Source organism: Amblyraja radiata, chromosome 6 (genome assembly GCF_010909765.2).
Source record: "Amblyraja radiata isolate CabotCenter1 chromosome 6, sAmbRad1.1.pri, whole genome shotgun sequence".
Taxonomy (NCBI): Eukaryota; Metazoa; Chordata; class Chondrichthyes; order Rajiformes; family Rajidae; genus Amblyraja; species Amblyraja radiata.
The window spans coordinates 43,544,362-43,559,151 of record NC_045961.1 but is presented as its reverse complement, the minus strand read 5'-3'; the positions used below and the strand labels follow the sequence as shown (position 1 = coordinate 43,559,151).

The 14,790-nt window shown below is 43.7% G+C and overlaps 1 protein-coding gene across 1 annotated transcript in view; it reads left to right on the top strand.

Moving 5' to 3' along the window:
• Positions 1–14,790, top strand: part of edar (ectodysplasin A receptor) — an 86,430-nt gene that overhangs the window by 47,817 nt on the left and 23,823 nt on the right. The window contains exons 5-9 of the mRNA XM_033022645.1: positions 2,078–2,259; positions 6,848–6,933; positions 9,570–9,656; positions 12,117–12,245; positions 12,336–12,443. Of these exons, the coding sequence (XP_032878536.1) occupies positions 2,078–2,259; positions 6,848–6,933; positions 9,570–9,656; positions 12,117–12,245; positions 12,336–12,443 (592 nt within the window). The remainder of the gene's footprint in view (positions 1–2,077; positions 2,260–6,847; positions 6,934–9,569; positions 9,657–12,116; positions 12,246–12,335; positions 12,444–14,790) is intronic.

The window sequence follows — 14,790 nt, the reverse complement described above, 5'->3', positions numbered from 1 at the left end:
GATTCAGATTCAAACTTTATTGTCATTGTGCAGTGTACAGTACAGAGCCAACGAAATGCAGTCTCTGCTATAAGATCATGAGATGAATAGATAAGGTAAATCAATAGGCTCTTTTACCCAGAGTAGGGGAGTCACGAACCAGAGGACAGAAGTTTGAGGTGAGATGGAAAAGATTTAATAGGAACTTAAGAGGCAACGTTTTCAAATGTTGGATGGTGGGTAAATGGAACGAGCTACAAGAGGAGATGGTTGAGGAAGGTACCATAACATTGAAAACATATTTGGATGGGTACATAGATAGAAAAGATTTAGTGGGATATGGGCCAAACAAACAGGTTGGACTAGCATAACTGGGGCATCTTGGTCAGTGTGGGAAAGTTTTTTTTAGAGATACAGCACAGAAACAGGCCCTTCGGCCGACCGGGTCTGTGCCGACCAACGATCCTTGCACATTAACACTATCCTACCCACACTAGGGACAATTTTTTACATTTACCAAGCCAATTAACCTACAAACCTGTACGTCTTTGGAGTGTGGGAGGAAACCGAAGATCTCGCGGAAAATACCTACGCAGGTCACGGGACGAACGTGCAAACTCCCTACAGACAGCACCCATAATCGGGATCAAACCTGGGTCTCTGGCGCTGTAAGGCAGCAACTCTACTGCTGCGCCACTGTGCCGCCCCTTACACGAAGGGCCTGTTTCCATGTTGTACGGTTTTATAGCATCAAATATTGTGCTTGTAATAATCTGCCCTCAACAAGTTGCTGTTCAAGTCCACAAAGCAAATACAGCAACTTCTGAGATTCAGTGCATGAGGATGAGGAGTAGACAGTGACATGTTCCTTCATAAATCCATTGACACATTGAACTACTTTTAAATATTTGCATCTACCCTTGCCTGCACTTGATGTTCCATACACAGCAAAACAGACTCCTATATCACCAAGAGCACTTACTCCAGTCAATCAAAAAAACTCTCACCCGTATCCACCTATCACTTGCCAGGTTCAGGAATGAACTGCAGATGCTGGTTTACACCGAAGATAGACACACAATGCCAGAGTAATTCAGCAGGACAGGCAGCATCTCTGGAGAGAAGGAATAGGTGACATTTCTGGTCGAGATCCTTTTTCAGACACTTGCCAGGCTTTGTCCTGCCCCTACCTTTCTTCCATTTTCTGCCCCCTTCTCCGTTCTGACTGAAGAAGGGTCCCGTCTGTGCATTCCCTCGACAGAGTTCCTCCAACATTTTGTGTTTTGCTTAAGATTTCGGCATCTGCAGTTTCTTGTGTGTCCAATAGCACTGTAGTTATCTTGCCTGCAAAATATTGTCATAGTATTACATGGCATAGAAGAGACAAACATACTTATTAATATTGATTATAATGATCTGTCAAATTATGTTTTTAGACAACTAATTGGAAACTACATTAAACCATATGATTTGGGAAATTAATATGATCCAAAAATGTATGAACTAAGCAATAGTTTTAATTCTTTCCCTTGTACACCTGTACCTCAACCCATTAATAGGTATTTCTACTGAATTGACACATTGCCTTCATAAATGATCTCAGCCCCTTTCAAGGCTGAATATCAGTATGGCCTTGATTTATTCTTCAGATTTGTAACATTAATTCCTGATTTTATACGTATGTACATTCAGAATAAGAGCTAGACAGGCCAAGGTTACTTAAAACTTAGTTGTGCTACAACATAAATCATCTAAGACAATATTGAAACAGAATATCAGAAGTATTTGTAAATTGATAAAGAACATGCCTACATTGATTCCAATAAAAAATACACAGGATGACATTAAACAGCATCCGTATACATATCTCCATTAGCAACTCTGTTATATGGGAATTAATATCTGATTTAGTTCCCTAACCATCTATTCTACAGATACATGGAGCTACGGATACACGAATGCTGTCTGTATTTTACTGGTAAATCTGATAACCAGTGCAATGCAAAATGTACATGTTTCAGATTTTTAAATACAAATTATTTAGATTCTTAAATTCCTGAAATCATTAGACCCTTAACTTTTTTTAATTGTGATTTAGAATTGTGGATATGGAGTGAAGGATGAATCGTATGGCTGCCAAACTTGCCAGAATGGCAAATTCTCAAAAGGTGTATATCAGATGTGCAGAAGGCACAAAGATTGCGAGGGCTTTTATCGAGCTACTGTCTTGACACCTGGCACTGCAGAGACTGATGCAGAATGTGGGCCCTGTATCCCAGGGTAAGTGTGGTTGATCAAAGGTTGCCCTTGGTGTGGGTTTATTATTGTACTAAGATACTGTGTAAAATTTAAGGGCCTGTCCCACTTAGGTGACTTCTCAGCGGACTGACCTTCAAGCTCGCGGCACTCACCTGAAAAACCGCAAACTGGAACGGCGACCGTCAGAGCGTGCACACACACACACACACACGCGCACACACACACACACGCGCACACACACACACACACACACGCGCACCAACACGTACACCAACACACACACACACACACACACACACACACACTCCAACACACACACACACACACACACACACACACACACACACACACACACACTCACACACACACACACACACACAAACCCCAACACTCACACCAACACACACGCACACGCACACCACACACACACTCCAACACACACACACACACACACCAACACACACACTCACACACACTCCAACACACACCAACACACACACCAACACACACACACACACACTCCAACACACACACACACACACACACACACACACACACACACACACACACACACACACACACACACACACACACACACACACACACACACACACACACACTCCAACACACACACACTCCAACACACACACACACCAACACACACACACACCAACACACACACACACACCAACACACACACACACACCAACACACACACACACACACACACACACCACACACACACACACCAACACACACACACACACACTCCAACACACACACACACACACACTCCAACACACACACACACACACACACACTCCAACACACGCACACACACCAACACACACACACACACCAACACACACACACACACACACACCAACACACACACACACACCAACACACACACCAACACACACACACACACACACCAATGCACACACCAACACACACACACACACACACACACACACACACACACCAATGCACACACCAACACACACACACACACACACACACACACACCAACGCACACACCAACGCACACACCAACACACACACACACACACACACACACACACACACACACACACACACACACACACCACACACACACACACACCACAAAGGCGGGGGCAGGGAAAGCGGGGGAGCACTGTCTGAAATTCACACGGTGCAAAGCCAAGGTGATACTCACGCACCACGATGAACAGGAAGGTTAAAGAAGGCTAGCGCAGTGTACGATGAGTCCTTTAAAAGAGCGAGGTGGGGAGAAGGGGGGACAAGGAGTGCAGACACTTTTAAGAAGCCGGACAACTTTTAAAAAGCCAGAGATACACAGCTGTGAAGTTTAGCGGGCATTTAACATTACCGGTCGGTTTTCCTTGGTTCTGAAAACTCGTGCTTGCGTTTTTTTCCCCAATAAGCCAATGAAAATGCCCGGTCTGCAGAGGTGATTAACTAAAACTACCTACGGCTACCTCGAATACCTATAACTACATGGCGACCCCTCTACCACTGCACCTACGACTACAAAAGTATCGATTTTCTCCATGGCGACCAATTTTTGGTCGCAGAAAATGTTTCAACATGTTGAAACATTTGCTGCGACCATACTGAGGCCGCGACTAGTTCCGAGAATGTGGGAACTCCTCTCGACCATGAAGGAGACTCACCAGAGACCACCAGCGAACATGTGGCGACCATGTGGCGATCATGAGGCTAGCGCAGAGTCTCCTGCACGCACCTAAAAAGTTGCCTAAGTGGGACAGGCCCTTTAGTTCTGTGAGTTATCCAAGCAGATCATACCTTGCATGAGTGCAAGCGAGCCATACGTCAATAGTTTAGTTTAATGAATACAACAAGCAGTGCAAAAAGAGAAAGGAAGCAGAGTGCAGAATGTAGTGTTAAAGAAATGCAGATAAAGTTTTATTTGTTTTTATTTATTGAACCTTATTTTTGTTTGTGTTGTCTATGAGTACTGTATTGACAGACCTGTTATGCTGCTTCAAATAAGAATTTCATTGTTCTGATTTTGGTAATATGACAATTAAACACTCTTGACTTGTATTCTATAAGTAAATATATATACCTCTTTTATCTGATATATTGTCTGCAATACCCCTGTGTAATAGGTTACAACCTCCGGTAGCTCATTTCCATGAATGTCCATTTTTCTGAGTTTTGTTTTGGCTATTGCGCGATGATGATTAGGACTGTAATCATGAACAGGAGGCTGCCCATCAATTGCTGTGTGGAGCAGAAAACTGACACCATGAGCTATGTCTGGCATTGGTCCCAATGCCACCAACCACAGATTCTCATATCAGTTGTGCATGTTGGTCCTGCTGCTTTGGAGAATTGACAGAAAAATATATTGCACTAAATAGACCTGGCCTTGAATCTCCTGACAATCACATTTGATTGTTAGTGAGCATGTTTGACTTGAGTAAGTCTGATAAGGCACTGATAAAATAGTCTATGTTGGAAAAAAATATCAGCCTTGTAACATCCCTGCTGATTTATGACTGCCTTCTTTTGGAAATGTTAATCTTGGATATTGTCTCCATGTGTAGATAATCAGTCATTAGAACCGCAAAACTAAAGTGCTACACATTGGATCAGATAAAAACATCTAAATCCAAAACACTCACGATTCTGCCTCTGTTTCTTGCTATGCTAGAAATCTTGGTTGAATCCAATGGGACATTGTTGCAGTAATAATGCATTATTCAGGAAAGTATGATCCAAAGAACGTCTAATTTCTTCCAAAACTGATTGTTTATTTTAGTTGAATTTAATTGTAAAGGAACAACAAGCAGAATAAGGGCAGTGTGCTTGAGCTGTTGTCTCACAGCGCCAGAGATGCAGGTTTGATCTTGACCTCTGGTGCTGTTTGAGGTGTTTGTATGTTCTCCCTGTGACCCCGTGAATTTCCTCCTACATCCCAAAGACTTATAGGTTTTTAGGTTAATTGGTCTCAGTAAAGTTGCTCCCATTGTGGACGAGAAAGTGGGATAACATAAAACTAATGTGAGTGAGTGATCGATGACCAGAGTGGACTCAGTGCGCTGAAGGACTAAACTGAACTGACCTGTTTCCATGCTGTGTCTCTCAATTCTAAACTAAAACAGATTTCATACTTTTTTTCACAAATTTGGATGATTTGGAATGGATTCCATATGAATACTGAAGCATATCCACAAAGAATGACACACACAAAGTAGAACAAAGAAACACACATACAGTAGACCACAAACACCAGATGCTCTGGATGATGTTAGAGAACCTCTACAGATCCTGCAGTAGATGATGTCAACCTCTGTCTCACCAAGTGTCAACTTAGTATTAAGTGTCATCCCATTTTCCAATGATGTGGCCTTGCCTAATGTTGGGCATTGTGCCACATAACATCCATAATGGTAAGCCAACAAAGCAACAGAACCAGGAGTTCTTTGTGGTTGGTGGCATTGGGGCAAATGCCAGACCACAGCTCATGGCGTCAGTTTTCTGCTCCACACGATAATGTATAAATAGGATCAGACTTATTATTACCAATAGGTAGACAAAAACATTATTACCAGTTATTGTTTTGATCGTTACATGGAAAATTAGCATTTGAACAGTGGAGCCTGTTGAATTCCAAATGCTTGATCAGTATAAGGACACAATGTGTTGGAGTGAGTCAGGCAACATTTCTGGAGTGCATGGGCAGTTGACGACTCGGGTCGGGATCCTTATTATAATTGATTGTGGGGGTAGAGGGAGGGGTGAAGAAAGGTGGAAGAGAGGAGAGGGAGGACAACGCGTGGTCGGTCATAGGTGGACAGGCAAGGGGGAGTTTTGATAGGTAGATGGTTGGACGAAGGGCAGAGATTAAAGCTGAGATAGAAGGGTTGAAGAGTTGCAAACTGAAGACAGAGGAAGAAATGTGCGGGTGGGAGAAATGGGTTTGTGTCCATATGGGGCAGGGGAGTGGGGTGGGGCAGTGAAAGTGGAATGGAATGGGGAAAGGGATGTTAGAGGTTATTTAAAATTGGAGAATTTAATGTACATGCTGTTGGGTTGTAATGTGTAGGAATGAACTGCAGATGCTGGTTTAAATCGAAGGTAGACACAAAATGCTGGAGTAACTAAGCCGGACAGGCAGCATCTCTGGAGAGTAGGAATGGGTGACGTTTCGAGTCGAGACCCTTCTTCAGTCTGACCCGAAAAGTCACCCATTCCTTCTCTCCAGAAATGTTGCCTGCCCCGCTGAGTTACTCCAGGATTGTGTCTACCTATTAGGTTGTAAGCTACCCAAGCAAAATATGAGGTGCTGTTTGTCCAGTCTGGTCTCACTCTGGCAATGGAGGAGGCCCAGGACAGAAAGGTAGGTATGGGAAGGGGAGTTAAAATGTTTGGCAACCAGGAGATCCAGTAGGCTTTGGCGGACTGAGTGCAAGTGTAAAAGCTGTGATCAGTATTGTGTTTATTGGTGATAGGTTTGCAATAGCACAACATTTTTCTCCGTCTTAGTGTAATCTATAATTTGCCCAGTTTTTCATCTTTCCAATTACTGTTATCTACCAACAATATAAATGCACATTATGTATTTTCTTTACAGCTACTACATACTGGATAACCGATCAAGAAACACCTATACGAAGGTTTGCCATTCCTGTGTAATAGCACCTCCAAACACCAAGGAATGTGAGTCATGTAAATATCATATCGATATTAGGGCGGCACAGTGGTAGGGTTGCTGCCTTCCTGCGCCAAAGACTCGGGTTCGATCCTGACTACGGGTGCTGTCTGTACGGAGTATATACGTTCTCCCCGTGATCTGTGTCGGTTTTCTCCGGGGGCTCCGGTTTCCTCCTACAATCCAAAGACGTACAGGTTTGTAGGTTAATTGGCTTCTGTAAATTGTAAATTGTCCCGAGTGTGTGTAGGATTGCGTTAGTGTGCAGGGACCGCTGGTCGACGCGGACTCGCTGGGCCAAAGAACCTGCTTCCGCACTGTATCTCTAAACTAAACTAAACCACTAATTAAAGTTATTTACTCTACTATATTGTACCCAAAACACAATTGCATGGATTATTTAACAAAACCTCAAATGGCTGAAAAGTTAGGAACAGCAAGCACTTGGAAATCCAAGCTCTGTACCATTCTGAATAAATATATCACTGCACCTCCTTCACCTTCAGTGAAAAATCTATAATTCCTGACCTAGCAGATCTATGGAATATAGAAACAAGGAACTGCGGAGTCTGAAGAAGGGTCACTATCTGAAATGGCACCTATCCATGTTGTCTAGAGATACTGCCTGTCCCGCTGAGTTACTACAGCACTTTGTTTCCTAGACCTGTGGAATATGTTCAACCAGAAGGACTATAACAAGTAAACCATTGCCTATCACCCATGGGCTACCTTCACCTGAAGGACTTTAACGTGTCAGGAACTTAGCTTACCACCCTTTTGTCTGGTCCAAATATTGGATGCCAACAACAACAAATGACTAGGAACAAACTTCATCTCAATGAACGGCTAAGAGATTTCAGATTTGCCATGTTCTACTGTACCTGGATCTTTCTCATAAACAATGTACACATACTGTAGCTTTAGTTTTAGTTTAGTTTTTCAGTTTTTGTTTGTTTTTTTAGTGTAGTTTAGAAATACAGTGCAGAAACCGGTCCTTCGGCCCACCCAGTGCATGCTGACCAGCGATTCCCCATGCTCTTGCACTATCCTACAAACCTGTGTGTCTTTGAAGTGTTGGAGGAAACCAGAGCACCCGGGGAAAATCCACATGGCCACAGGGAGAATATACGAACTCCGTACAGACAGCGCCCATAGTCAGGATCGAACTTCCTCTCAGCTTCCTCCCTTCAGGGTCATGTCAGGAGACTTCAGCAAATCTCTGGCACGACTCACCACTGCATCAGAGAGGTCATCCAGGAACTCTGCTTGCAAAGAAATTAGTTAATCGACTTCATTTTCAGTGAGGAGCATGTGGCAGCTCGGGGGCACTGGGATTTGCCAGCAGCCTTGGCTGCACGACAGTGCCAACTCAAGTGGCTGCACTGTAATGCTCATGAGAGCTTTCTGTACTAAACCAGACCATTCACTCAATGTGCAGATGACTGTGAATCATAGGATTTCCTGATGGTGAAGGGTATATTTACAGGGATTACAGGGACAGAGGGGAAAATGTAAGTACATGCGGAAACAACCCACTTGGACGTCCTGGCTCATGACTGTTCAAAGTAGAGAAGGGACTTCCAGGATGCTAATGAGCCTTGAAAACCATTCATTAGCTAACAGAAGCCCTGCCCAACTGGCAGAAGCAGCAGATTGCCTCCCAAACACTCCATTTGTACTCCCTGGCCTCTTTGTGGATTAGTCTGCTGTTCCTGCATTGGCCTCATTAGTCATCTCAGAACTCATAAAACTAGAGTGGATGCAAGTCACCTGATCCCACGATCTCTCTATATCTTTTGTTTCCCTTTCACGTGTCTTTCAGTCTGAAGGGGGGTCACGACCCGAAACATCACCCATTCCTTCTCTCCAGAGATGCTGCCTGTCCCGCTGAGATACTCCAGCATTTATGTGTCTATCATCTGATCCCACAATAATGATAGTGAAAGGCCTGGAAAGAGTGGATATGGTGAGGATGTTTCCACTAGTGGGAGAGTCTAGGACCGGAGAGAAAGGACATAATTTCAGAAAGAAGATGAGAAGGAATTTATTTCGTCAGAGAGGGGTGAATCTATGGAATTATTTGTCACAGACAGTTATGGAAGCCGTCAATTTATATTTTTAAGGCGGAGATTGACAGATTCTTGATTAGTATGGGTGTCAGGGGTTATGGGGCGAAGGCAGCAGAATGGGTTTGAGTGGGAAAGGTAGATCAGCCATGATTGAATGGCAGAGTAGATTTGATGGGCCGAATGGCCCAATTCTGGCCCTAAAACATATGAACGTGAATTTAAGGGATATCCAAACTTTCGATTCTGAAAAACGCAACTAGCCTACCATTAATTTTCATTGTATCAACATTGATATTTTGCTGTTGTGATAAGTTTGATTTTTATTCAGCGATTCAGAAACATCCTGGAATCTACCAATTAAAAAATATATAATTGTTGACCATAAATATCTAACTTTAAAGTTCATATGTATAATATTCCCACATTTATTTAATGTAACAATTTTAATTGCAAGGATGTACGCTGCATGGAGAGTGATACAGTGTGGAAGCAGGCCCTTCAGTCCAACTTGCCCACACTAACCAATGTCCCATCTACACTGATTAAGTAGTTGATGAGCTCTGGTTGTTTTACAGGCATGGGAATCACTCTGTCTTCAAGCAGTTCAGGCAGTACCACAGGCATCAATGCAAACTCTCCCATTTTACATGAAACGCACAAAGGTATGACATTGTATTATAATGTTTCAGTATATTGTTTGGCAACAATCCCTAGTTGCCAATGTTCATTTTAGTCCTTTCATGGTCATTTATTGTTTGCACAGAATGTAACACTTACTGGTAATTACATTTAGTTTGTAGTTTATCTGGTTGATTGATTGACATTAAAATTATTATACTATCATCTCAAATTTGCTAAGCACAGACTTTCTTCCAACATCCGAGTTATTTAAAAGGAGAGGAAATGACGACAGCACAGTGACGCAGTGTTAGAGTTGTTCTACCTTACAACACCAGAGACCCGGTTCGATCCTGACTACGGATGGTGTCTACACAGAGTTTGTATGTTCTCCCTGCAACTGCGTAGGTTTTCACCAGGTGCTTCGGTCTCTTCCCACACTCCAAAGATGTTCAGGTTTGTAGGTTAATTGGCTTTGGTAAAAAAATGTCTCTAGTGTGTCGTGCTTGTGTACGGGGTGATCGCTGGTCGGCATGTACTCGAAGGGCTAGTTTTCACCATGTATTTCTAAAAAAAAACAAGAATAGCAATATACCATGTTTTAAGCCATTGAAACCCTGTGTTTTACAGCTCATGGCTATAAAGATTACTCTGAATAAATTGGGCAGCACAGATAAACAGGCACAGGAATTGGAATATGCAATTCATCTTCACCAGTTCAATCTATTTTTAGAAGAATGCAAACTGGCTACCCCATCATTAATGTGATTGTATTATCCAGACTGGTAACTGTACGGTTAAATCAATTAGTTGATTAGCAGAGGAGCCCAATTTCAGGAGTAATTTCAGATTGCTTTACTTAAATTCAAGTACATTTTAGCTTCAGGGACTGGTGAGAGTGAGTGTAGAGGTGATGGTGAGTGTTTAAAAGGCAGGGTGAGTATGGTCATGCAAGTGAAGGAGAAGATAGAAACTGATGTTGCACTGGGGGTCTCACTGGAGTGGCGAGGAGGAGGGGTGCAATCCCCAGAGAGCCAGAAGTCCTTTAGGTGCACATTTCAAAGGCAGTGGAAGGAAATGACTGTAGTGTGTTCAGAGTCATGAACTGACTTGGATGCAGTGTTGCACAAAGCTCAATGATCCCACATACATGGTCAAGGTTTGTGAGTGCAGCATAAAATGTCCTACCTCACTACTGCCTCCCTTGCTTACAGGCATTGTTGAATGCACCACACTGCCACCACCCACATGGCAACAATAATGTTCCCTTGCACGCCTATTGCAGCTGCATACCTCACAGGCTCACCTCCCAGCCTGCGCACAATCAGTTATTTAACCATGATACCCACAGCACCCACAAACTTTATTTGACACTCACACTTTCTCTTGCAGGAAATGTTGTCAGATCAATGTCTGCGGCAGCATCTAATCTGGAGACGGGAGTTACACCCCTCCCCCGGGGGAACGGGTGTTGCAGTGTCATACGTAATTAGAAATACTTGAGTGTAGTTTAGAGATGGCCTACTGAGTCCGCACCGACCAGTGATCACCCCACTACCCTACGCAATAGGGACAATTTACAATTCTTACCGAAGCCAATTAACCTACAAACCTGTACATCTTTGAAATGTGGGGAAAAAAACCGGAGCACCCGGAGAAAACCCACGCGGTCGCAGGGAGAATGTATAAACTCCAGACAGACAGCACCCATAGTCTGAATCGAAACCGGGTCTCTAGCGCGGTACAGCAGCAACTTTACCACTGCGCCACCCAATATACTGTGAACTAATATTGTATTCACAAATACTGTGAACTAATGTCAGTACACAAATCACTGAAGTGATGTGTGGTGTTTTTCACGTTCATTCCTTCTCTTAGCACACTTTATTAGATAAAGTGCAGATAGTGAAAGCATGAACAATCTTTCTTTACTTCCTTCCCTATGTGCAGTTTGTCAGGCTAAGGCAAGGATAGGGTAGTACAGACATCCCTCTGATATGTATTTTACTCCGGAATCATTCATTTAAGGACTTCTCTGGGGTGGTGTGTAAAAGACCGATAGCTATGTATGATGCATTACCTAGTGTTAAAGTGTCTGTGTGAAATGTGAAGGGGTGTAATGGAGACCAGAACCAACCTGACAGAGATTGGTGTAGAGATTGCCCATCATTTTCAGGATGGCCATCTTCCTAACATCTTTGTGAAGCCAGCGTCTGATTACATTACATTATAAGAACAAGAAAAATCCTCCTTAATCTAGAAAGGATACTTCAAATGCTAAAACTGCAGTTCAACAATTTTTATGGGGCTTTCAATGCTCACTAAAAATTGTAGATTTGAGTGATGAGTTTTAAATTAATGATAAAATGATCTGGTTAGTTATATTTGTGTTCCAATTGTAACGGAAATGGCAATTTTCAAACACGTATACCAGGAAAGTACTGAGATTCAAACTTTGATGAAGGCAATTATTTAGTTATTTCTCTGCATTTCTCTTTCCTCAGTACATCAGGTGGGCCAAGAACACCTGGGAAATGCATTAATAATCGCCATGTCCACCATATTCTTAATGGCCATTGCCATCGTTTTAATTGTTATTTTCTACATTTTGAAGACCAAGTCTTCTGCACAGGGTGAGTATGGTACATAACACAGGACATAAATGTGTTTTAAATGGAATTAAATTGAAATAAAAATCAAGTTACACCATTTTTGTGTTGAAGCTTGCTGCCGTGGCTATTCTGTGAAAAATGTTGAAGCTCAGCTTGACAACCAAGAGGACAAGAAGGAAGTACAAGGTGAAAATAAAATCTACTGCCTAGAAATTGAATGTTGTTGGTAAATTTGCATGATGTAGTTTGTGGGTGGCAGGGTTACAGGCACTTTGTTTGTGGATCCGTTGCTGCAGATTTTATTTACCCCCGTGCACTACTGAACAGAAGACACAAGAGACTGCAGCTACCCGAATCTTGACCCCTGTCTGGTCCCGATCCAAAACGCGTTTGTCAGTTTCCCTCCACGGATGCAGGTTGAACATGATGCTGAGTTTGTCCAGCACTTTGGTTTGTTGCACTACTAAATAGGCCTGATAACAAACAGGAGCCTGTCGGTGCGGCAGCGGGGGCTTACAAAAGACAGCCGGTTGTGTGAGCAACCAACAAATTGGCTAATTGAGCAGCTAATAAACAGAGGACGAGGTGGAGCAGAGCCCTCTAGTGGGAGCAGCTGTGTCGGGAGTGTGGAGAGTAAGCTTTTGGGAGGGAGCGGAGCAGAGGGTGATAGGATGTAAAGGAACGGTCTGCTGTTTCTTGTTTGTGACTGTTGTGCTTTTTTTTGTGTTGGTTTTAGTGCAGTTGTGAATGGCAGGTAGAATGGTTAAATATTCCTCCTGTGGGAAGTCGGGGAAACTGCTGGTGTCCCTGATGACTACACCGGTGGGAATTGTGTCCAGGTGCATCTCCTTACAGGTCACGTTGGGGAAGTGGAGCTGCAGCTTGACGACCTCTGGATCATCCAGGAGAATGAGAACTTACAGTGAGGTAGTCATGCCTCAAGAACAGGAAGAGAGTAGACGGGTGACCACAAGGAAAGGGAATAAGCAGAGAGGTGCAAGTGAACCCTGTGGCCATTCCCCTTAAAAACGGGTAGAACCCTTTGGATACTGTCATGGGTGAGCAGGCAGTAACAGTCTGAGGCACATTGCAGAAGTGTAATGTCAGACAGAGCCATAGTGATAGTGTAGATTCTGTGGCAACATCGAGACTCCAGGATGATGTGCTGCCTCCAGTGGTATGCTGCCAGGGTCCAGGAACAGCTGCATAACAAGCTGGAGGGGAGGGGTGAGCAGCCGGAAGTCATTGGATGTTGGCACAAATGACATGGGTAGGAAAAAGGGATAACGTCCTGCGAAATGAATGTAAGGAGTTTGGCAAAAAAGTTAAAGACAACGATTTCCAGTGGGTTAGTGATCTGCGATTACACCCGGTGCTATGTGCTAGTGAGGGTAGGAAGATAGGACAGGTGAATATTTGCCTGAGGGGCAAGGTTTCAGGTTTTTGGACCATTGGGATATCTTCTGAGGTAGAGTGACTTGTACAAGAGGACGGGTTGCACCTGAGCAGGGCAGGGAAACTAATACCTGGCTGGTAGCTTTGCTAGCGCTACTCAGGCCAGGCCCCCCATTGTTGGCCGTGGGGGCGGGATCCAATGCAGGAATGAGGCAAGTGAGAGGCTGGAAGTCTAGTAGGGAAGGTGGTGAAAGTAAGTTCAGTGGACAGGAGTGGGCAGGAACATGGCAGGGAGCAAGGAAGGACGGTTCGATTGAATTGGATTTATTGTAATGTAAGAGGCTTGACAGGTAAGGTGGATTCACTCAGAGCATGGATAAATACATGCAACTGGGATGTTGCAGCCATTACGGAGAGCTGGTTAAGAAGGGACTGGACTGGCAGCTTAGAACTTCAGAGTACAGGTGCTACAAGTGAGATAAAGGGGGTAAGAAAGTGAATGGTATGTTAGCATTCATAGCAAAGGATTTGAGTATAGGAGCAGGGAGGTTCTACTGAAGTTGTACAGGGTCTTGGTGAGACCACACCTGGAGTAATCCGCATACAGTTTTGGTCTCCTAATTTGAGGAAAGACATTCTTGCCATATAGGGAGTACAGAGAAGGTTCACCAGACTGATTCCTGGGATGTCAGGACTTTCATATAGAAGAATGACTGGATAGACTCGCTTGTACTCGCTAGAATTTAGAAGATTGAGGGGGGATCTTATAGAAACTTACCAAAATTCTTAAGGGGTTGGACAGGCTAGATGCAGGAAGATTGTTCCGATGTTGGGGAAGTCCAGAACAAGGGGTAACAATTTAAGGATAAGGGGGAAATCTTTAGGACCGAGATGAGAAAAACATTTTTCACACAGAGAGTGGTGATCTCTGGAATTCACTGCCACAGAAGGTAGTTGAGGCCAGTTCATTGGCTATATTTAAGAGGGAGTTAGATGTGGCCCTTGTGGCTAAAGGGATCAGGGGTATGGAGAGAAGGCAGGTACAGGATACTGAGTGGATGATCAGCCATGATCATATTGAATGGCGGTGCAGGCTCGAAGGGCTGAATGGCCTACTCCTGCACCTATTTTCTATGTAAGAGGGGGGGGGGGGGGGGGGGGGGCCCTTGTA